The following is a 24,063-nucleotide window of genomic DNA, read 5'->3' as shown; positions in this document are numbered from 1 at the left end:
AACTATTTTGCCAGACTTCAAAAAATGTAGGTTCTTACATGCGGGCAACATTGTCATCAAAGAATTGTGAATCAGTGAATTGATAATTATTATTTAGAAAATGTGTCTGAATATGGAAATGAATAATATTTATTATATAAAACACTCTCCAAGACAAGCTTTGATCACCTTCCCATTTAATGCTGCACTAGAATATCTTGAATTATTGACATGATAGGAGTGCCAAAGACAATAGCCAGAAAAAGTGGACTTATAATTTACCTTTCAATTTCCTAATTTTCTAGAACTGGTTAGTAAGCTGTGCAGTTTAAAACCCTACACGAACTATAGATGTATCACCAGCAATCAACTCTAGAATACACAAAGTTGGCCATCGTTTGCATTCTTCAAAATTACCAAAACTTGGTCATCTCATGTTGTTGTTTTGTAGAGAACAGCTACAAAATTTACAAAGATTTATAACACACATGCAGCTATTGTTTTGCTCATTTAAACCTTTTGTTTGGTGGTGTTCTCATTGCGTGCATAAATAGAGAGGCTATGAACAGTCTATATTGTTGCCGTCGTGCTTTGCTTAAGCTCCCTGCTACCTAGAAATGGAAGCTGTGACATTTAATGCCTTAAATGACTGTGGTTTTTGTTCTGGTCACATGATTTCCAAATTTGGTTGTGACTTTAAAGTTGTGAATGGGTCTGCAATGCAGCAAATATAGCAACATGGATGATAATTATAATTTAACAGGAAAGGCAAGAATTTCAACTTTATTGCATTGATCTATAGATAACAGGGAAGACTTTTCTTTCTCCCACCACTCTGTGCTCTCTCACCCATTTCTTCACCATGGTTCTCTCTTGCTTATTCTTCTCTCTCCACACACATTTTGTACCAATAAGTTACCTTTATTTATCTTATACTGTACATTTGTTAATTTGTTTTGCAATGTCCAGGATAGCCAAGACATTGTTAAACGTCATCACTTATGTATGCATTGTGTGTCATTTATGTCTCCATCACTTTTGTAAGCCCTGCAGTGGACTAGCATCCCATTGAAGGATAGTAGAAGTAAACAAGTATATTAGATAAAGTGTGTATGTACTCCTAGTCGCTTTGTGCTGTGGAAACCAGGGCTCGAAAAAAGTGTCGTCCAGAACAAGTAGAATTTTCTGTGGGGCAAGTACATTTTCATTCTCACTTGCCCAATAGGGCCTTGAGGCAAGTCATCTGCCAACTGAGTAAAAAAAAACCTTGCCCAGGGGAAGCAAAATTTGAGAGCTACTTGTCTGAAAGCCAAGAAGGATTTCCAAGGTTTTTTTTCTTTTTTTTTTTTTTTGGAGCCCTGGAAACCCTAGGATGGTCTTTACTTAAAACCAATGCAGACTTTACCTCTCTGTTTTGTACTTAAGAGTCCTTCCCATCATTTCATGTACACCATATACCACATCTAGAGTCAATAAATTAAATTGCACAACCGTGCACAACATGTGCTGAAAAATATTCAATTTGGATCACAGTAAACTGTATTTGATTTTCCTTACACTATGTTAATTGATATTTAATAATGCCATCTTTCATTGGTAGGTGCATTCTCATTATCAACCTGGTTGTTTCAAGATTACACCATATTGACCTTAAAGTCTAAGGAGAGTGAGGCAGAAAATACTGTACAAGGTAAATGTTAACTATCATTATTAGATAAGGATTTAATCTCAAGCCTACTGTATATCAATATTTTAAAACTATTATTGAAACTTTCTCTGGTTATCAATTTAGGTTAAAATGACTTTTCGGCTGCCTTAATAAATGATCAAAAAGACGCAAATAAATGAATGTATACAGCAAAAAGTGTGAAATAATACAAAATAAAAAATTATGCATAATTAAAGTGGTGACAGCAAAAAGGAATTTGGATAATAAAAAGAGACTAAATAAATTTAAAAGAATTGCATAATTGTCTAAGCAGTGGTCGAGAATTATTGTCTGCTTCATTAGTCATGGCAGTGTATCATGACTTGGGAGTTTTCTGGAGGCATTTGCTTGTTTCTCCTTTAATTTATAACTCCAAGTAATGTCATTGCAGGAAATCTCGTACACAAATTTTGTTCCAAACACGAAAAAAAGAACATGTCAGAAATGTCAAGCATTGCAACATTTCTCCTTTCAAATGTTTCAAACCATGCATGGTTGAACGATCATCAAATCAGCTTTGATAAATAAATGCTAATTAAGTAATTGACAAGGTGATTATTGTGTGTGAAATAACTCTTGAGTCATGGCACAGTGCCATGACTAATGAAGCAGACAATAATTCTAGACCACCACTAAGACAGTCTGCTATTCTTTTAAATTAGTATCTCTTCATTGTCCGAATTCCCATTTGTTGTCGCCATTTTAAATATGCAATTTTATTCTGTATCATTTCACACTTATTGTTGTATATTCAGTGATTGGCATCTTTTTTATCATTCATAATTAAGGATGTAGGTTGGCAGTGGAAAGCTTATTTTAACCTACATTTTCAACCAGAGAGTGTTTTAATAGCTTTAATATGTTTTACTCTGGTTGCTTGACTGTTTTTTTTTTTTAATATCAATATTGTTTTCCTACAATACTGTCAGTATGTTATAAATTTTAAAATATAACCAGGATTGGAAATAACAGCTAGGCAAGCTAGATAATCTGACCTGATTAGGTATTTGGCCAGACAAATCTTTTGTCTTGTAAGGCTATGTTTATGGATTACCCATTTCCTCTAATCTAGGGGAAAATAGAGCTTGCAATTTCCATGTCTTTTTACAAAATAGTTATCATTTAACTATCGGCAATGTTGAGGAATGGTGTACTGAAAATCTTGACATAGACGATAAACAGATATCAAATTAAAACACATCACACACGCAGCATAGTCTTGAACCTATTTTTTGAATTTGAATTGTTGATTTCGAAGTTGATAATTTCAGACCTTGTGATATTAGACTAGTCCTATCTTTATTTAGCCTGGATATATCTGAGATACTGTTCATACATGTAGGTTACGTCAAACCTCTTGGAATCTTAATTGTGGCTTAGCCCCTGGCCACATTGGCCATATTTCTTTAGGATGTATTTAAACCATTTAGCCTGTTCAGGGCCAATCAGCAAGGGTGTTAGTTCAGCCTTGCCTAGGGTATTCTCCCACCTGCCATTTTGAAAAGTGGAGAAGGTCCTGGGGACGAGGTCGTTGAAGTCACAGTTCTATACATTCAAGTCCAGAAGTTCACTCTTAGGGCTCAGAGGGCAAGAGGAAAGCGGAATTGTAATTTTTCATATTACTTGATTTTCCGAATTTCCCAATTCTTAGAACTAAAAATCGTTTCCCTCCATTCAGTCAGACACTAAGTCTACATGTACCCTGATTTCTTCAACTAGCCAGTTTTTCAAACATGGAAATTTGAAGAATAGGGATTCCGCTGTATGAACAGGATGACAGTAAATACCATTGCCATTCTCTGCATTTTGAATTTTTGTCATTATTCAACTATCAGATTTTTTTTGAGACTTAAGAAAAGTCGTAGCACATTTTATTGAGAACTGTTTGAGGAAGTTGTTATGAGTGGTTTTTCCGCTTGTTTGTATCTTTTGCTAGAATCGATGAATTCGATATTTATAAGTTCAATATTTATTGATAAAATCAATAACGCTAAGTGAAAAATCGATTACTCACAACGAATCCTCTCATTGATTTTTAATGATTTTCAACAGATATCATTAACTAAGTTATATCAATTGTTATTGAATAATATCGATTATTAATTTTATCGATTGACTACCCTGGGAAAGTTATGGCTTTGCAAAGTTATGAAATTTCAGAGATAAATTTTTGCCCCCCACCCCCTTGTTGGTGAAGATAAACACAGCACAGAGTTTTTTAACCACTCACTGAAAACAAGGAAGTCAAGAAAGCAGCAGTTAAACCACAGGATTTTTTTCCTTTGCCTGGTTATCAAATTCTTCAATTAAACTGTGAAGAAAACTGCTTTTTACAGTGAAAAACTTTGCACGCACTTGGAGAGAGACTTAGTAAAATGATATTTTACTGTCACGCCAGTAGGAGCGGGATGTGCATTCTCAATGAGCCGTTCATGGCAGCATTGCTTTCAATAGAGCTACTGAGCAGTTGTATTCCAAAGGTCAGCAAACTGTAAGCTTTATTGTAGCTAAACCTAAAACATTGTGGGCTTTGTTACCTTCAGAGCGTTATAACGAACCATAGCATTGGTGCAAAGTATTAAAGCTCTATTCATATTTAGGATGTTACATGTGCTTGGATTAAGCTGTTCAGTAGCACAGCCTTTTCTACTGGCTTACCAGCAGACGAGCATCTACATGTAAAAGTTCAAACAACTGTTCAGAGTCCATTTTGAGTTCATCTATTAGCAACATGGCTATTAATTGTGTAAATCTATCGTTAAATTGTTTTAAACCTTCCATGGCTCCCCCTCGCCGCTCTTCGATCACTACTCGGATCATAACCAGAGTTGAGGACCTATAGAAGCTCTCCAGCAAAGTCCTCAAACTTCATCTTCAAGCTCTGAATCTGCCAATAACAGGCTCCTAAGGGCAACTCCTTGCCTGGATCAAGCGAGCATCGACGGGAAAGGTCATTCAATTCAAATGAAGACCTGGTCCATCTCAATGCACTCATCCTTAGGCGAACAACACAGCTACGCAACAGCAGTCCACTGCCGCTGGTGGAATCGATGCCACACAAAGCTGGAAACTCAGCATTCTGGAGGACAGCACCTCTCCGGCCACGCTTCACTGTCTTCTATCGAGGACATGCTGCAGTCTGATGCAGAGGAGGATCTCTTCCATACCAATCAGTCTATCAATCAACAAGACACCCTTAGCCCAGTGCAGCGTTCTGCAATTGAGGACATTGTCTCCCAGTCTGTGCGCAGCACTTCGCACGCTGTTTGTACAAACGGCACCTTCAGCCCGATGCCCTCCGACCAAACTCTCACTGCTTCCTTTGGGTCTTTCAAGGCCAGTGGACTGAAATATGAGGGGGTAAAAATACTCCGGGATGAGTACATTGACCTTGCCTTACTCTTTCCCAGACCCATGAAATTCAGCTTTACTTAGACGACTCGTCCTCAGGGTTCCCTGTTCACCTTGGTTAGGAAAAGAAAACCTGTTATAGACTCATTTCAGAAGTGGCTGGAGGCCTACATGGTGTACATGTTGGTAATTGTAACTGCCTATCCAAGACAGGCCCTAATGAGCTTATTTTAAAGTACCAGCAGATAACTAGTCGACTGGTAACTAAATTCAAAGGTCTGGCTTGGCTTTTGTACAACCAGCAGTTTCATCACCGTGCCTCTTCCAATTTGTCCCTTGAGTAGGACAAAGTAGACCTTGAGTTAGGGACGGAGACCTTCTCAGGCCTAGCTAAGCCCCATTGTGGTATCTGCTCGAGTGCCTATTATGCTGAAGATGTCTGTCCTTCCGCTGACCCCTACAGAAAACAGCGTCATCCTCAGACGGTGTGCTTTGACTTCAACAAGTCCTCTGGGTGCCAGCGCCGAAACTGCAGCTACCACACGTGTGCCGCGGCTGCCACTCCAACAGCCATGCTGTCCAAGACTGTCCTCAGCAACAATCCAGTGGTTCAGCCCAGAACGCGGGAGTCCCCAGACCTAGTGAGTGAGCCAAGAAGTACAGTGGACCAGCAGAGGCATCATCAGAAGCAAATAGTATCTTCACCTATTGACATTTATCCCTTAGATTTAGAATTAACTGATCATCCAGATATTAATTTTGTCTTTAATTTAAAGTATGCTTAAAGAAGACGTTCGTATTGGTTATTGTGGGCCACGTTCAACATGGATTTCCCCCAACCGTATCTCTGCGACGCAGCACCCTGATATAGTTTCTTCCAACCTGCAAAAGGAAGTGAATTTAGGACAGGCAGCTGGCCCCTATCCTGCGCCTCCATTAGCAAATTTCCAATGTCATCCAGTGGGAGTTATTCCTAAAAAAAAAAAACACTCATCTGACTGGCAAACTATCTATCACCTCTCCTACCCACAGGGAAATAATATAAATGGCCAAATTGCCAAGGACCCCAATTCCCTGAGTTATTTTTGGGTAGACGATGCAATTCATATCCCCCAGTTCCTGGGAAAGGAAGCCTTTATGGCTAAGACTGATCTTAAATCAGCCTTTCCTGTTAAACCAATCCACCCCAATGACTGGGACTTACTGGGTATTCTTTGGAAATCTCAGTACTATGTGGACATGTACTTACCCTTTGGGCTTTGCACGCAGTGCCCCATTCATTTTAAATCAGCTCTCCGATGGGCTCGAATGGATCCTAAAACATAACTATGGTCTCCAGCGTGTCATTCACATCCTGGACGACTTCTCCATTGCTGAAAGTTCTAGATTAGCTTGTCTCACTAGCTTCAGCACTCTTCTATGGGTGTTCATGTTACTTAGGGCAGTAGTAGTGTCCAAGGCCATAAGCCCCTCCCAAGAAATAGAATTTATGGGGATCATTTTAGATAGCATTTACATGGAGCCCTGCTTACCACAGGACAAAGGTTCAAGGACTTATGACTTGCTGACATCCTTCAATAAATGTTGCTCCATGCACCTGGTTGAGTTACAATCACTCATTGGAACTCTCCAGTTTGCATGTAAAATGGTAGTCCCCGGCAGGAGCTTCCTTCAAGGCGCGATTAATTTGGCTAAAGGTGTCCCTAGTCATTTTCATCACATCAGGCTTAATGAGGAGTTCTTTAGGGACCTCGAAATGTGGAAAGTTTTCCTCTCCAAATGGTACGGGCACTCCCTTTTTCTTAAGTCCACCACTACCCCTACTGCAGACCTAGAGCTCTACACTGACGCAGCGGGCTCCATGGGGTTTGGTGGTTATTTTCATGGAAAGTGGTTCTAAGGGCACTGGCCTCCCCATATGCTTTTGAACCAAGAACATCGAGTGGCAAGAACTCTTCCCCATCGTTGTTGCCTGTGCTATATGGCACCCAATTTTTAAGGGTAAACGTTTGCAGTTTTGGTGTGATAATCAGTCAGTGGTATCTATCATAAATTTGGGGCATTCAAAAGCTCCCCTTATCATGGAACTGGTCAGAAAGCTTGTTCCCCTATCCATGAAACATAATAATTATTTTCTCGTAAAGGCCTGTCATGTCCCTGGGGTTTCAAATAAGATTGCTCATGCCCTCTCCCGCTTTCAGATGTAGTGTTTCTGGGCCCTCGCACCCGACACTGACCAGATTCCTTGTACCATCTCACCTTCACTAATGATCCTTTGAGAGAGGAAGTGCTCACTTATGCTTCTTGAGGTTTTTCCAAGAACACAAATTGAGCCTACAGCTGTGGAGAAAAATGCTTTTTACAATTCTGCCTGATGAATCGCCTCCTAGGTCTAAACAGGGATGTACTACCTGCCTCCATGGGGACACTTCTCACTAGAATGGTGCATCATAGCACAATTAAACTCTATTATTTTAGCAGCTGTTTGCAACCTTCATATTACTGCTGGGTACAGTGACCCTCTGAAGGGCAAGCTTCTTCTCCCCAAGGTTTTACACAGTAGTTTCTGCTACCAAGGTTAACAGCGTATTTGCCGTCAACCAGTTACCACTCAGGTGCTTTCAGCAATCTGTCCTATTTTGCAATCATGGCTTAGCCCCCGGGTTTTCTCTATGATCTGGGCCGCCTTTAATTTAGCTTTTTACGCCTTCCTGCATTGCAGTGAATTTATCTACAACAGTGTCCGCAAATTTAGACCGCTTTTTGATCTCTGTACCAATTGCATAGCCTTTCATCCAACCCTGGCATGCCGCAGCGCATGACGGTGCAGCTAAAATCGTCAAAAACAGATGTTTACAGGCAAGGGGAATCGCTCGCACTTCATTCACCCTTTGTACCGTGTCAGCTGTGCGAGAGTACTTTGTCTTAGCATGGCCACAACATTGTCCCTTATTTTACTTCTAGTCAGGTAGTTTTCTTACCCGGGGAGCAGTTTCCCACCTTTTACGGGACAGTTTGAGGGTCTCAGGTCTTCCTCACCATAGTTTAAAGGGCCATAGCTTCCGCATAGGTGCTGCGTCGGTTGCTGCTGCCAGCCTTCCAGATGGGCTCTTTAAAGTCATGGGTCGCTGGTCCTCAGACTGTTACCAGCTTTATATAAGAACTCCTCAATCTAGTTAGAGTCAGTAGCTCCCAGGATGGCTACCGTTTTTGAACATTTCTCACCGAACTAGCTTTTCACCAGCTTCCATGGCTTGGGGGATGCATTGCCTTGCATGCATCAGTGGCGGTTAAGTCTGCACAGCGACTTTCCCCAAGCTTGTCGTTTTTTAATTGCCTTTGAACATTGCTTGCTAACCAATGCTCTTGTCCGATCCAGCACGTGCTGTCTGTCATTCAGCTGATAGTGCTGGGGAGATAAGTAAGGTTGTTTGTCACTCAGGCTATCGCCGGAAGTCGCATGGGCTAACCAAAGGCAAGGCTGTGTTCCCCTGTTAACACCATCGCAAGTTGTTCGTATTTGATTAATAGCTATGGTTCAATTGCAAGTCACCACAGTTAACTTACTTTCGTTAAGAACAATGACATTAAATGAGATTTACTGTCACGCCAGTAAAATATAGTTAATGGAGCGTGATGTATGTTCTCAATGAGCCGTTCATGGCAGCATTGCTTTCTATAGAGCTACTGACCAGTTGTATCCCAAAGGTTAGCAAACTGTAAGCTTTATTGTAGCTAAACCTAAAACATTGTAACTTTGTTACCTTCAGAGCTTTATAATGAACCATAGCATTGGTGCAAAGCATTAGTGCACTATTCATGTTTAAGATGTTACACGTGCTAGGGTAAGCTCTTCAGTAGTGCAGTTTTTTCTACTGGCTTACCAAGAGACCAACGTGTACATATAAGAGCTCAAATAACTGTTCAGAGTCCGCTTTGAGTTCGTCTAAGCAACTTAGTTATTACTTATTGTAAATCTATCATTAAATTTTTCCCTCCGTCATCCCTTCCTTTGGAGATGAGGTTGGTCATGTATTCCTGCATAATAAACAAAGGGTCACTCCTGTGTGGTGCGGTTAAGTCTGCACAGTGACTTCCCCCAAGCTTGTTTTTTCATCGCCTTTGAACATCGCTTGCTAACCGATTCTCTTGTCCGATCCAGCACATGCTGTCTGTCATTCAGCTCATAGTACTGGGGAGATAAGTGAGGTTGTTTGTCACGCTATCATAAAGTCGGATGGGCTAAACAAATGCAAGGCATTGTTCCCCCATTAACGCCATCACAAGTTGTTTGTATTTGATTAATAGCTCTGGTTGAATTGCAAGTCGCCACAGTTAACTCGCTTTCGTTAGGAACAACGACGTTAATAAATTTTTTCACTTGAATTAAATCAGTGCAGGGAAAGAAAAAGCAGAAATTTGAGAGGGGAGTTTGAATGATTATGAAATTGCAAAGGCACGGAGGGAGCATGAACAGTTTTGAATTCGGGGAACAAGGAGAGGCTGAGTGTTTTGGAGCTTTCTGAAGGCAGGGGTTTAGATACTAATGCTGCCCGTGGTAGGGTATAAATATTTTCTGGAATCACTCATTATGTAAGATTGTTTCAAACATAGAAAGATCATTGTCCCCGCTCTCCGTCACTTTTATAATTAATAATTGTAAGATCCCCTTCCCTGGCTTACATCAGATCTCTTTCAGAATCAAGAGAATCCAGTTAGTTATTTGCTGATTAATAATCAATTTGGATACTGATTTCTTTGCAAATAATTATACAATCTTTCTTCCTCAGGTGCTGCTCACTGATTAAATAAACCTGCTTCCTGTTGCAACATTTCAGACCTGATGTAGGTGCAGAAGATGATGCATGCATAAGCACAAGGTGAGAATTTTGCTCCCAGGTAATAACTGCTCAACATCAAGCATACAACATGTATGTCACTGTGATTTCTTTCATGTGTACTTGTGCTATATGGTAAAAATTTGACAACATTTACAGTTATCCAGCTGTTATTTCCAACCCTAGCTATATTGGTGATTTAACCAGGGAAACATTCAACAGGTCACATTCACTCAGAAAAGGTGACATACTGACAGGGTTTGACACTAGCACTCACCCGCTCACCCAGGCGAGTGTCTAAGGTGTTGGGTGAGCGCAGATCATTGATCACTCGCTCGTTTGGCGAGTACAATTTTCATCGCCAAGAAATTATTTAAATTGCAAAATAAACATTGTTTTTTGCTTTCCATTTTGCCAAGAAAATCCCTAAACATAAACTTACCATTTCTATTTTACAAAGTTTTATATTCTGAACTGTCTAGTAGTAAATTGGCCCTGAAAGGTGACATTGGGCTTCGTAAATAGACAAATATTGCTTCCTCCTAGTGATACATGTAATTACATAATGCATGTACTTGTACAAAGTGATATTTCTGGTCACTATCGAGAAAGGTATGATTTACGAGTGGCGAGTGGTCGGGGCGAGTGCATTTTGAGGGTCACTCAGTCTGTGTCCAGCCCTGCGTAAAATATCCATGCACCCTCTACCGCCAAGTGGGTTATTCCAGAAAGAAAATCCACCCCCTCCCTTCCCTGATAGATAGCATGCTGGAAATACTTGCAGAAGGAAGTTAAGGACCCTGTAGATCAGGGTGGGAGGAGGAGGGTCTGAGCAGAAATGTTTTTTAATTTGCGAGTAATTTTCTACTAAACTGGTAGCCTCAAATTTTTTAGATTTGGATATGAAGCTTTTTTTATTTTCAAAATATTAATATATGATAGTTCCTTCATGTTAATATATACATGTACTTGTATGACCTTCTTATGACCTTCGTGACAAAGTTAAACTTTTCATTATTAGCCAGTTATTAAGACTGTGACTGCCCTACCCTGCCCTTCTTAAAAAGTGTTCCTCTTTAAATTATTAATCTTCCTTCACTGTGTTTATTTTTCTTTCACAGAACATTTTCTATAAATGTCTTCTGCAGCACCATCATTTCCTTCAACCAAACAAGCAAATAACTACGAACGGTTGTGTCGTCTTCTGGTTGATGTTGGATTGCAGGTTCTAAGAGAGACATTTGATAGAGTACGTCCACCTGGAAGCCTTCACTCAGTGTTGGCTGATCCTCAGATTCATGCTCAATTAAAATCACTTCAAAAGAAAAGGGTTCTAAGTACCCCACAATGGAGGAAACTATATCCTGTCATCAAATCTTCAGTTTCATCAAGAGACTTTGACTCCACCTTACTGGTAATTCTACTAAGGAATATTTGTGGTCTGGTCCCTCCTGCCACTGGCTGGAGTAACTGTCCTCTGGTGACAGATACAACTCCTGCGGCTGACATCGCTCGCATCCAGTTCTACAGGAACACAGTTTACAGTCATGCAAGCAATGCCTCAGTTGACGATGCAACATTTAGTAGCTACTGGAAGGAAATCAAAGATACCTTGGTTCGGCTGGGAAGAGCATGCTACCGAGATGCTATTGATGATTTTCAAAATGAAATCATGGGCCCTGAATTTGAGGTACACTACCAGGAACTACTCAAACAGTGGGTAGAGGACGACAACAGCATTGAAGACAAATTAGAAGATGACAGAACTAAAAAGCAGAGCAAGCTAGATGACTCAAAGGAATCGATTGTCGATTCTGAAAGGAGAACAGGAATTGACGGTTGGTGAATTCTTTTTTATTTTAAAGTTTAAATGCTTTGAACTAAATGTATAAAAATAATTTTCTTTATCAGTCCTTGCTATTTTGTTACACCTATTTTACAGTGCGCCAATGAGAACACCACTTGAGAACTAAAGAGGGTGATCGTTTTTGTGAATAAACCATCAATGTTGAAGAATGCAAACAATAAATCTCAACAAAATTGAAATCACAACAAAGTGCAAGGTGTTGCAAAATTATTTTTCAAGCTAAATTTTTTGAGTGAGATTTATAATTATGATTATCGTCAACCAAGGATTGAATCTGTGGGAGTGTATATAATGCAGAGGAGTCAATGGTTTCACTAAAACCAGACTGTTACTTGCCATCATTAGAAGCTACCAGTCCATTGTTCTCAGTTTACGTTTTGATTGGTTAGTTTTCTTCTAGCTGCCTGGTTCAAGTATTCGCACTGTAAATAATAATTATGGGTCGTGACTCCACTGTCCTTCCTGTCATTACCTGTTTTAACAACAACACCTCTAAAATGGCAGGAAGTCATTTTATGGTGTCCGTTTTCTAAGAATTCATGTAGAAAAAGCAGCTGGTCTGGTAAAATAAAGGAGGCAAATTTGTCTTGCACTCTAGTTTCATTCAAGTTTTAAGAATCAGAAAATATAAAATACCCAAAGAAAATTGGAGATTTTAGATTTTGAAGAAAACTCTGTGTAACCACCCATTTGGATTTGCTTTCACTGATTTATTCCTTTGTCCACAATTTTATTTGTCCACCGTCCATTCCTATGATATAGTTGAACCTCCGCTAACAGACAACTCACCTAGGTGGACACAGTCACACAGAAACACAGCATTTTTAACCTCCCATAAGCAGAAACCTCTCTTAAGCAGACGCTTTTTCTGGTCCTGAGGGTATCTACTTAGGGAGTTAAAGGGTAAAGGTTAAGTCTGCATTCCAGGGAAGTGGCCCATCAGGCCAGCACTTACCTCCAGTTTCTGTAGCATGAACTTTGAAGCAGCGTGGAGTATTTCTACTCCCCCCTGGATGGGATGCTAGTCCATTGCAGGGTTACCCCCAGTATTAAATTTGCCAGTACCCATGTATACACCTGGGTAGAGAGAGGCACTGCGAGAATAAAGTGTCTTACCCAAGAACACAATACAATGACCCCTGCCAGCGCTTGAACCTGCACTGCTTGATCCAGAGATGAGCACACTAAACCTTACTCCACCACGCCTCCCGCCAGAGGTTTGACTGTAATTTTTGAAAACTACATGCATTGTATATGGTCTTGTAAATGACTCATAAATGTACATAACATGATAGCTGGTTCTTTTTTATAAATCATGTGTGTAAGATACATCTAGTATGTATACCGGTAATATATTTTAAATTAGCAAATGTTAGAGAAGGCAGTTATTACACATCTCATGTATCTCTGTGGTCTAAGGCTCAGAGACTTTTGCTTCTACCCTTAATGTTAATAGTTTTAAACTCAGTCAGGACATTTCTTCTGAATAATATATCATGTTTACTTATAAATTGTTATTTGTTTAAATGCATTCTTCTAGAGACAGAAACAGCAAGTTTGGAATGTCCGCCAAAGCTCAATGTGAAGATTCCAAAGATGAGTGATCTTCCATGCAGCACAAGCCCTTGGAACATCGTGGAACTCCCGATTGACATCCTGTTAATGACAGTGGAGGATGATGAGTTCTTAAGCTGTTTTTCCTATCTGGAGAAACCTTTAAAGAGTTACGACAAAAACATTGGCCTTGTATACTTTGGATCCATTGGTAGTGAGCATGGAAAGGAAAGGAAGATTGCATTAGTGAAGTGCTCCAAAGGTTCAGCTGATCCTGGAAGTTCTTTATCTGTTGTAAAAGATGCAGTCAGGGTGCTGAGACCCAGAGCTGTATTTTCTGTTGGCGCGTGTAGTGGTTTGAATTGTGAAAAGTCCAAACTAGGAGATGTAGTTGTGTCTGCAAAGTTAATAACACCTTCGTACAAAACTCCCCCAGGCAGAGATATTGGCAACCTCATCAGACATATCGCTGATGGATGGAAGGCGCCTTTAGAAAAGCCAGATGAGCAGGAAGTGAGAGTGGACTGTGATGGGGTGGTCCTGAGTATCCAAATGTCCGACAGTGGTGGATGGCCATATGAAGAGATTATTAAGAGATATCCTGAAGCAACAGCAGTTGAGATGGAAGGGGGAGGTAAGAATTTTAATCATTTGTTAGACAGATGTTCTAATTTTTGTTACTCAAGTGTAAAATGTCCTTTTGTTTCAATACCATAAAATTCCAAAACTAACAACCCCCTGGCAGAAGCGACCCCCGAAAAGTAACATAAAAAAATTGTGGCCGTTAATAATTCCTGAAAGTAGGCACTAGCGACCACTCAAAAGAAGCAACTCCTCCCTCGTGATTAACGAGCCCTCTATCACCTCCCCCCACCCGGACTAACATAACATTGCCTCATTGAGTAGAAACAGTTAACAGTATCTGACAAGCTTTCCTGGTCTGAGTCTGATTCAGAGAAATATTTGATTTCCTCCACAATGGCTGATTCCCCACAAGGTAGTCCAGTAAACCTTCAATGTTTATTTCAACTGTTTTCACAAATTTCTGCTTTTATTTGGTTAAAAGAGCTCAGTCGAGTTAACTTTACAATGTATATAACGTTTTTTTGCTCCCCAATGGTAAGTGAGTAACGAGCCCCAGAGATTGTTAATTCCGAAAGTAATGAGGGTCCTTACTTTTGAAAGTTGTCTGTATGAAAGGATGAAATATTGACACATGTAAGGGTTTACCCCACATGAGGAAAACAATCTATTAAATAACTATGATTCATTTTATTGTGAATTATATAATTAGCTGCTGGATCTTTAAAGTCTAACAAAAGGCTGTTGGTAATTTGCTATGGAATCCGAGTTCTCTCTCGTTTGACCTTTGGTAGAGGAAACCTTTCTGCAATGGCTATACCTATACTTAACCTCCAAACAAACAGCAAGGTCCAATTGTATTTGTTTAATATGCATTTTCTTACTGATTTTCTTGACTGTAAATTGAAATAAAGTCTATAAAGTTGAAAAGTGTGTACAATTCAATCTAGAAACAAAGGGCAAAGAGCCTTTCCAACAATAACTTTATTTTACTCGTACATACATTTACAGTCTTTTTATATCAGTGAAATGTGAAGACAAAGAAGAAAGTGTACTATATGAGTCTGGAGACTCATAGTCTGGAGACACATCCATGGGATGTGCCACAGCAAATTCCCATTTATTTGTTCTATTTACAATCAAGTGCTCTGATTTTCCAGGTGTTTTTGCAGCAGCTCATGATCTTAAGACAGAGTGGGTTGTGGTCAAAGGCATCAAAGACTATGCAGATGGCAGTCAATCTTCAAATGACGAGTGGGGAACTTTTGCGAGTGTAATGGCTGCTTCTGTTGTAGCAAACATTCTAAGTGATGCTGTCATATTTGAAGATTGGCCCCATTATAATCCAGGTAATGCCTCTTCTGCCATTCCTTCTTTGTCGTCATTACATCTTAATAAGCCAAAAGTTTTTGGATTTTGTTAAAACGTACTTAGCTGTTTACTAATTAATTAATGGTACCAAGGAGTTTTTGGTGTGAAACCACTGGCAAGCTATGGCCTTAGCTAGTCCACAAGCTGGCCGAAAAATATTTTTAGTCAATTTTATGCCAAGGTAGTCTTCTGGTAAATCTGAGTGTTCTTGGTCAGGTTTTTGCCGCTTGGACCTTTTCGATGGAAATGATCGCCGAGCGTGTATTTGTTTTCGAAAACCAACAAGTGCCATATTTTTTGTTTTTGAAAGATAATAAAATGCTTACTAACTAAGCTTGCTTGAGCAGTACTGGCGAATAGTGACCTTTGGTCGTTTTCGTAAAATCTTTGGCTGTTATTACCCAGCACAGCCCTCGTGCTCGATTAGTAAGAGATAGTTTATCCCAGTAACTGATTAGTTAGACAGGATACTATTTGATAATTATTATTAATAATTGTTTGGTTTGATTATTTTTTTGTAGATGCAAATGGATCACACACTCCAGGTGAGAATTAAATAGTTGAAATAATTAAAACGTGGTTTCTACCTGGTTTATACCAGCTGGGTTTATATTTAAATTCAGCTAATCTATTTTTTGCAGTATAAGTTAAGTATTTATCATTATTATGATTACTATTATTAGTATCATTAATAAAACTTTATTATTATTATTATTATTATTATTATTATTATCAAAACTATAACAAAATTCTCGAACGCGATTGGCTATCAGCAGCCCGATTTGAGCATTAATAATATACATGAAAAAATTACTTGATTCTGCTTGAGAGCAGTGCAGTTCAAGTGTAACACCAGTGCAAGAAGTGTAACACCAGTGCAAATTTCACATTGTAATTCTGGATTATGATTGGCTGAAAGACAATAGGAAATTTTCTAAGCCAATGATATTACTTAAAATGATGACGAAAATTTTGTGCGGGAACTTTAAAAAACGTTTTCTCGAATGAGAAAAATGGCTTGAAGAAAGGTCTTCCGGCACTTCCTCCACGCAAATTTTTTCATGTTTATATTATTAATAGTCTTAATAAGTAATCATACGGTTTTTCTCGTTCAATTTGGAATTAATTTGCACTTGTGAGTTTTTCAAAAAGCTGGAATTACACTCGCCGAAGCGGCTCGTGCAATTTCAGCTTTTTGAAAAACTCACTCGTGCAAATTAATTCCAAATTCAACTCGAAACCGTATGATTACCTATACTAACTGATGGATGATTAGGCTAGATTGGTATGTCAACTGATGGAAAAACAATATTTTGACAGATATGAATGTGAATTATAAAATTCGATTTGCACATATACTAGATCGTTGATTAAAGGAAGGGCAAAACAGAAGAAAATTCTCCAAACATTAACATCATAATTTGGCAGTATTCTTCGGTTTGTGACACAAAAATTAAGGGAAAAAATGACAGCCTTTAACTGAAATCTTATTTAACGATCAGTAAGAGCATAGAATGTCAGCTAGTTTCTATAAATAATGGTAAATTGATTAGAAATGGGTTTATGATTAACTTAAGCTTCTCATCTTTGAGCTTTGAGCTTGCTCTTACAATGTTTGTCACAATAGCTGAAGACTTAAAGTGTGGTTTTAAATTGTGAATTAATTCTTGAATTACTTGTTCGTGTTGTCATTTTATTTTAAAATATAGCTGTGAGTGCTTACACAAGAGCTTTGAAAACATCTGTAAAAAGTCAAACAGAGTTCCAGCCCAAACTCATGGCCTCTGCAACCATTTCTAATGTGAGAACTGATGACATATTTACTAATGTTCTCATACAACACGGTAGAAAGGCCCTCAATAAGGAAGCCATGGGATCAACAAGAAGTGACCAGCTGCATTATTTTGGGCAAGTGAGTGGTACTCGAGTAGAACACTGTGAAGAAATATTCATTGGCACTACCAATGATGAACGAAGCCCTAAACGTATTCTTCTTACTGGGAAAGCAGGGATCGGAAAGACTCTGTTTTGTCAAAAGCTCGTGAGAGATTGGGCTGACGATAAGCTATTTCTGTCACAATCCCAGTTTAAATTTTTGTACTTGTTGACATTCCGTCAATTGAATCTCCTTGAAAATGACCAGTTGTCTTTGCAAGAACTCTTAAACTGCTCTACAGTATTGGATGATAGCTCAAACATTGATGACCCGTTGTTTGAATACATTGTGAGTCACCCTGAAGAGGTTTTGATCATTATTGATGGGTATGACGAGTATTCAAAACAAGATTACATCACTGGTGAATCGGAAAAACAGTACCGAAATAGTGCTAAAGAGAAAATGCCTGTCGCCGCACTGTGTACTAAACTCATCAAAGGAAAACTGTTAAGAGACTCTGTTGTTATGGTCACATCAAGGCCTGATGAATCTGATAAGATGGGAGGAATTCCCTTTGACCGGTGCGTGGAAATTGCAGGGTTTTCTCCAGAACAGGTTCAAGAGTTCATTGAAAAGTATTTCAGAGAAAACGACACCATGAAGAACGCCGTTCTCGATCATGTCATGAAGAATGAGAATCTTGTTAGCTTCGCTCACATCCCTATGCTGTGCTTTCTGATGTGTTTCTGTATGGAATATGCCCTTCAAACATCAAGGAGCACTGATGATCTCCCTGTTTCAGCAACTGACATTTATTCTGAAGCTGTAAACATTTTTGAACTAAAGCATAATGCCGCGTCAGAGTATAGGACGAAAGAAATTCCTGAGAAATTCAATGCTTCACATCCAGTGGAAAGTACGTTGGATAAATTATCGGAGTTAGCAGCTGAACTGCTTTTGCAGAGAAAGCCAGTTTTTGAAGAAAGAGAGATGAAAGCAAAGTTTCGAGTCGAAGAAATCGAAAAGTTGAAAGAAAGCGGTCTTCTCCAGTGTGGTCCGCCTTTCAGGACATCTTTGTTTGAAACCACGAAATACTTAAGTTTTACTCATTTGACAGTTCAAGAATATTTGGCTGCCCGCTGGTTTGTACTGTCAAATGTAATTCCGGAATTTGTCTTCGAAATGGTTCTACAGTTCATGGCTGGTATTTCGTCGAAGAAAAAGAATGGAGAACTAATGGAAAAACTGCTTGAAAGTATTTTATTTACACGCACCAGTGAACCCTATCGGCTGAGAGCAAAGTGCCTCAGTGAATATCAAGACAGAGAATTTGCTAAAACTGTCATTAAGAATCATCCCCATCTATTCTCTGACCACGGTGAATTGCAATTTTTCGATTTAAATGATGTGGACTGTATCGCAGTATCATTTTTGCTAGATGTCTATAGTGCATTGAATGAAGAGGAAGCTACTACAGCACAACATCAAAGATCTGAACAGTCCTTTACTGTTAACACGTTGACTATCGTTCACTCATATCTAACACTGTCTGGAGTAAAAGGTATCTGTAAATCACTCGAGAGAGAACACTGTCCCGTTATCGAACTACATATATTCGAAGTTCGATTGACTGACGAATATGTTGATTGCATTAGTGGATTAGTATGTAGTAAATTGACACAACTACGTCTGAATGATAATGGGATCACCGGTACCAGTGTTACCAGTCTGTGTGACGCCTTAAAGCGTCCAAGCTGTAAAGTAACCACACTAGATCTGAGTACTAATCACATCACCGATACCGGTGTTGCCAGTCTGTGTGACGCCTTAAGCTATCCAAGATGTAAAGTAACCACACTAGATCTGAGTTATAATCAGATCAGCGATACCAGTGTTACCAGTCTGTGTGACGCCTTAACGCATCCAAGCTGTAAAGTAACCACACTAGGTCTGAGTGGTAATCACTTTACCGATATCGGTGTTGCCAGTCTGTGTGACGCCTTAACGCATCCAAGCTGTAAAGTAACCACACTAGATCTGAGTACTAATCACATCACCGATACCGGTGTTGCCAGTTTGTGTGACGTCTTAACGCATCCAAACTGTAAAGTAACCACACTAGATCTGAGTTCTAATCAGATCACCGATACCGGTGTTACCAGTCTGTGTGACGCCTTAACGCATCCAAGCTGTAAAGTAACCACACTAGATCTGAGTGGTAATCTGATCACCAATACCGGTGGTACCAGTCTGTGTCGCGCCTTAAGGTATCCAAGCTGTAAAGTAACCACACTAAATCTGAGTTATAATCAGATTACCGATACCGGTGTTACCAGTCTGTGTGACGCCTTAACGCCTCCAAGCTGTAAAGTAACCACACTAGGTCTGAGTGGTAATCACATCACCGATACCGGTGTTGCCAGTCTGTGTGACGCCTTAACGCATCCAAGCTGTAAAGTAACCACACTAGATCTGAGTTCTAATCACATCACCGATACCGGTGTTGCCAGTCTGTGTGACGCCTTAACGCATCCAAGCTGTAAAGTAACCACACTAGATCTGAGTTCTAATCAGATCACCGATACCGGTGTTACCAGTCTGTGTGACGCCTTAACGCATCCAAGCTGTAAAGTAACCACACTAGATCTGAGTGGTAATCTGATCACCAATACCGGTGGTACCAGTCTGTGTGAAGCAGTACAGAACCACAAATGTAAACTAGTCGTACTAGACCTGAGGAGGATTTATGGTATGAGTGACGAAAGTGCGCAATCTCTCAGAAATCTTGTTGAACAACACAGGCCAGGTTTTAAACTTGAAATATAAACAGCTACAAGAAATATCAATATCTAGAATTCTCATGTACACATTGTCAATTTTCTGAGTTAAGGAATATTATTTTTTTGATAAAATTCTAAAGTTGTGTAAATAGAATAGAGTGATATGAGGTTTTTAAATAAGAAAACTCGTAATTTCTGAAGTGGTGAGAGAGAAAAGGGCAACATTTTTGTTAGCTTTTACAAAGGAACGTTTAGATTGTGTAGAGACATGCATTGTTTGCTTTGGCGTTTATCCGAGGGGAGGAGATGCTTGTGTATTTAAGGATTCTACGAGGACGCGAAGATGTTACACGTTCCTTCCCGTCACTTGTGAATTGCGAGTCATACTCGACACGCGCGTGGTTGTCCGCAAAATTAAACGTTGGCCGCGTGTAGGGGTGTTTCCCGCCAAAACGTCGACTTGTTTCTGGTTATTTGCGGCACGCGTTGAAATCGAACTCCAAGAGATACCATGTTATGTAGCAACTGAGAAAATGTGAAATTAACCCCAGGGAAACCCCAGCAAGGTATGATGAGCGCCCTTTGGTAGCAGTGCTTTACAGTCGCTCGATTTTCCCCTTTCCCTGACGGTCAGTAAAAGAAGGATCAAGTTTTAAAGTTGCCTTGTATTGTGGTTTGTTGTCGTATGTTTTGTTGCGGTTACCCCTGGGGTGGGGGACTCCCACATTAAAAGGACGGGGGTGCTCGGCGGAAATTTTGAAAAGAGCTCGTGAGGTACCAAGACCCTGTTTTGTGGGCGTGGCTTTAATTGTTTTCACCCCTAAGAGGTACCAATTCTAAAACATTACAGCTTCTGTCTTTTTTTTTTTTGGCTCAATACCCTAAAATGTACCTCAAATGCTGCCGCTTTTTTACCCCTGAAAGGTACGACGAGTAGCCCCGCCGTTTTTTTATGAGAGCTCCCTCTTCTCGCCCTCCCTTGGGCGCTTACTTAGAAACGTTGTGCACAGTTAAAGCTTGCCGAATATCATGGCAAAGTTAATAGTTTCTAAAGAAAGTGTTTCCTTGCGTCGACCGTCGGGCAACACTGAGCTATCTCTTAGCAATTTATCAAATGAAATTAACAGCCGTAACGAGTTTCTGAAGCTGACGTTTCGATCGTCAGCTCCTTAGTAACGATTACGATTTACTGGCAACCACTTGAACAAAACTGTTGCCATTCTCGGTCCATCCCAGAGCCTTCTGCCCTTCACTATGCAAGACTAAAGAGATCTTACTTTCCAAGCTCTCGGTAAGTAGGTCTAAGAACAAAAAGAGCAGGAGCGAAGAGATACTACGAGGGGGGCTTGTTTTTCCCCTCTCTCGCCACGCTGTCGTTTTTCTACCGTTCTTTCACGCTCCGCCCCTAACCAAAAACCTAGAAGACGTCTAGATCTATCTTCATCGTCTGTCATATACTCAAAAAAGTGTACCTCTGGGGTCAGGAATGTACGGTTGCTAGACAAGATGATGTCAGGTGTTTCGGCAATAAAGACAGAAAAAAAATCCCTACACGAGAGCCGGCTCTGTTCAAATTAGAATGTAGCCCCCTCAACAGACGTTTTCAATTTTCGTCCCCTTCCCACATAAAGAGGGGTGAAATCAAAGACTACTTGAACTTACAAAAGAATACATTCCCCTACAATTAGCCCCAAGGGCAGTCCCGAGTCATTTTGGGTAACCCAAAACCACTGACCCCCGGTCCGCGGACCCCACTACGGAACGGGTCTGTGCATTACCTATGGACCGGTCTACGGACTACCCCTACGGACCCCTCTACGGACCATCCCTCAAAATAGAATAAAAATAAAAAATAAATATTTCAGTTATGAGTTGTCTAATAGATCGTGCCGGCGAAATTTCTAACGTTTCATTTTGCAAATGTAATATTCTTGGGTTCATGCTCGAGCGCAAGTTATATCATTACACATTGCCATTTCCTTTGCTGTGGCCATACTGTATATGAAAGACTGTGAAAACCTCCAGGAAGCTTCCGTCAAGCCGCAGGGAAGCCTCAAAATTTGTGCTCTTCCCCCTCCACCATTTTGTTCAGACCATTCTCACGTGGATTTGTGAACTCGTTCTAGGCTTCATGATTTGCTCAGCGCAATTACAGATACAAACAAGCGACATAAAAATACATCTTCCATAGCCAGATTGAGCCACGAATGGAAGGTGACAATTTCCCTTCTTTTTGGCATCGGCGTCTCCTTACGTTGAAAGCAGCTTCTCGGTTTTTTGTGGGGGGTGGGGAAGGGGTAGTTATCCTTTATAATGCACTCCTCATGTATCACTATATATTACTATAATCTTCTTCCACCTTCCTTTGAAAATTTCTTTCAAACAGTAGCATCTGTACACTCATACAATACTAGGCTTGCTTCTAAATCAACCTATTACATCAATACCATCAAAACAAACTATGGTAAATTCAACATTCGCTTTGCAGCTGTAAACGTTTGGAATCACCTTGACGAAAGCGTTAAACACCTCCCCCTTAAAACGTTTAAAAACAAAGTCAAGCTAAACATCTTACAGTCTTATTGTTCATGAGTTTTCAACTGGTATTTGTTTATTTATTTTGTTTATTTATTTATTTTTATTTATTTATCCATTTATTTATTTATTTATTTCTTCTTTTTGTCTCTTTTTTATTGACTAATGGTTCCGTAAAAAACCAAGCAGACAATCTAACTGGGCTACGCCAATCGTATAATTTATTCCAGGATTCAAGATTATTCGATCTAAAGAGGTAATACAAAATTCCATTGAGAAACCAAACAGGCGATCGGAATATAAATGCAAACCTAAGTTACATTGTTTTAAGTCTGAGTTACAGTACTAAACTTACTTCTTTGACGATGTCCAATCAGATTGTTTTGCGGTTTGTCCAGGTCAGGAAACAGATAAACAGATTTGAAAACAGCAGAAAACGGGTCAGCAAAACAGGTCAGCAACGAACGTGTTCACAGTGAAAATATCTGCGACAAAAACTAACTTATCCAAGCTCAAAGGTCAATTGACGGTATCGGTTACGCGGCTAAATGTCAATCAAATTTTAAAATTAAACGAGACTTACCTGTAAGGTGAAGTTTGATTGGAATTCTATGAGTCATTGGTCAGGAGCTAGGGAGTCACGTGAGATAGAGCGCGGGAACCTGAGCATTCTGTCTTTAAATCCTGTGAGTGGACACATAATTTCTCACTAGTTTAGGGTGGGCTGAAAAAACATATGCCCAATGTTGTGTAAGAATAGGGTGGGCACATGACTCCCTAGCTCCTGACCAATGACTCATAGAATTCCAATCAAACTTCACCTTACAGGTAAGTCTCGTTTAATTTTAAAATTCTATTTCGTCATTGGTCTAAGTCACTAGTGAGTCACGTGAGACTTTAAAGCAATGTGGCCATGAACAGGTAAACAAAAGACCATTTTATTGCTTACTGGAACAGTCATGCGTGGAGACAAGTTCATCCCCAAAATTGACAACTGCTTGAACTGGCTTGTCATAGAACTTTCTAAAAGTGCTTTCTCTGGACCATCCAGCTGCATCCATGATAGTATTAATAGAAACATTATTTGAGCATGCAGCTGAAGTGGCAGCAGCCTGAGTACTATGAGCAGAAAAAACCTTTGTGTTTACTCCAGCCTTTTCTAAAACATTCTTAATCCAGCGACTAACAGTGTCACGACTTACTGGTTTAAAGGGTTTAGTATAACTTAACCACAGAAGGTCATGACCAGTTCTGATTGGTTCTGTAAGTTTTACTTACTGCCTAAGGCAAGTCACAACACATAGACGTTCGTCTACTGGGTACGATTTAAACTCCAAGTGTCCTTGATGCCTGCCAGGTTTGGATGTCTTCAAAAGTTTAGCAATCTCAAAGTGAACAGTATCATTTGTAATCCTCATGCCACTAACTGTAAGTGCATGAACAGTTTGGCATCGCTGGCCAGATAACAATGCAACTAACAAAACAGTTTTATGTGTGCTGTCTTTAAGGCTTAATTCCTCAAGTGGAGGCAGTGTCTTTAAATAGTCTAAAACAACAGAAACATCCCATATGTCCTTGTAACGTGGAAGGGAAGGCCTTGACTCAAAAACACCTTTAAGGAA

At 39.8% G+C, this 24,063-nt stretch overlaps 1 protein-coding gene and 1 long non-coding RNA gene across 2 annotated transcripts; one reads left to right on the top strand and one right to left on the bottom strand.

Annotated features, from left to right (window-relative positions):
- The first annotated feature begins 778 nt into the window (after window positions 1-778).
- Window positions 779-20,015, top strand: LOC149109802 (uncharacterized). Its single transcript, XM_089293159.1, has 7 exons — window positions 779-1,669; window positions 9,829-9,918; window positions 10,998-11,714; window positions 13,284-13,931; window positions 15,040-15,228; window positions 15,772-15,795; window positions 16,960-20,015. Exons 3-7 carry the CDS (start codon window positions 11,012-11,014, stop codon window positions 19,950-19,952), a joined length of 4,557 nt encoding a protein of 1,518 aa, XP_089149285.1. The 5' UTR covers window positions 779-1,669; window positions 9,829-9,918; window positions 10,998-11,011; the 3' UTR covers window positions 19,953-20,015.
- Window positions 20,016-22,607: 2,592 nt separating this feature from the next.
- LOC149109801 (uncharacterized) lies at window positions 22,608-23,013 on the bottom strand. The gene is made up of 2 exons (XR_016208265.1): window positions 22,797-23,013; window positions 22,608-22,644 (listed from the first exon to the last, which is right to left on the bottom strand). It is a non-coding gene; the product is annotated as an uncharacterized LOC149109801 (long non-coding RNA).
- Between the last annotated feature and the right edge of the window lie 1,050 nt (window positions 23,014-24,063).

The sequence above is a fragment of the Orbicella faveolata genome, unplaced genomic scaffold (genome assembly GCF_042242905.1).
Source record: "Orbicella faveolata isolate gen_17 unplaced genomic scaffold, um_ofav_v1 contig_25, whole genome shotgun sequence".
Lineage (NCBI taxonomy): Eukaryota > Metazoa > Cnidaria > Anthozoa > Scleractinia > Merulinidae > Orbicella > Orbicella faveolata.
This window is presented reverse-complemented; position numbering and strand designations above follow the sequence as displayed.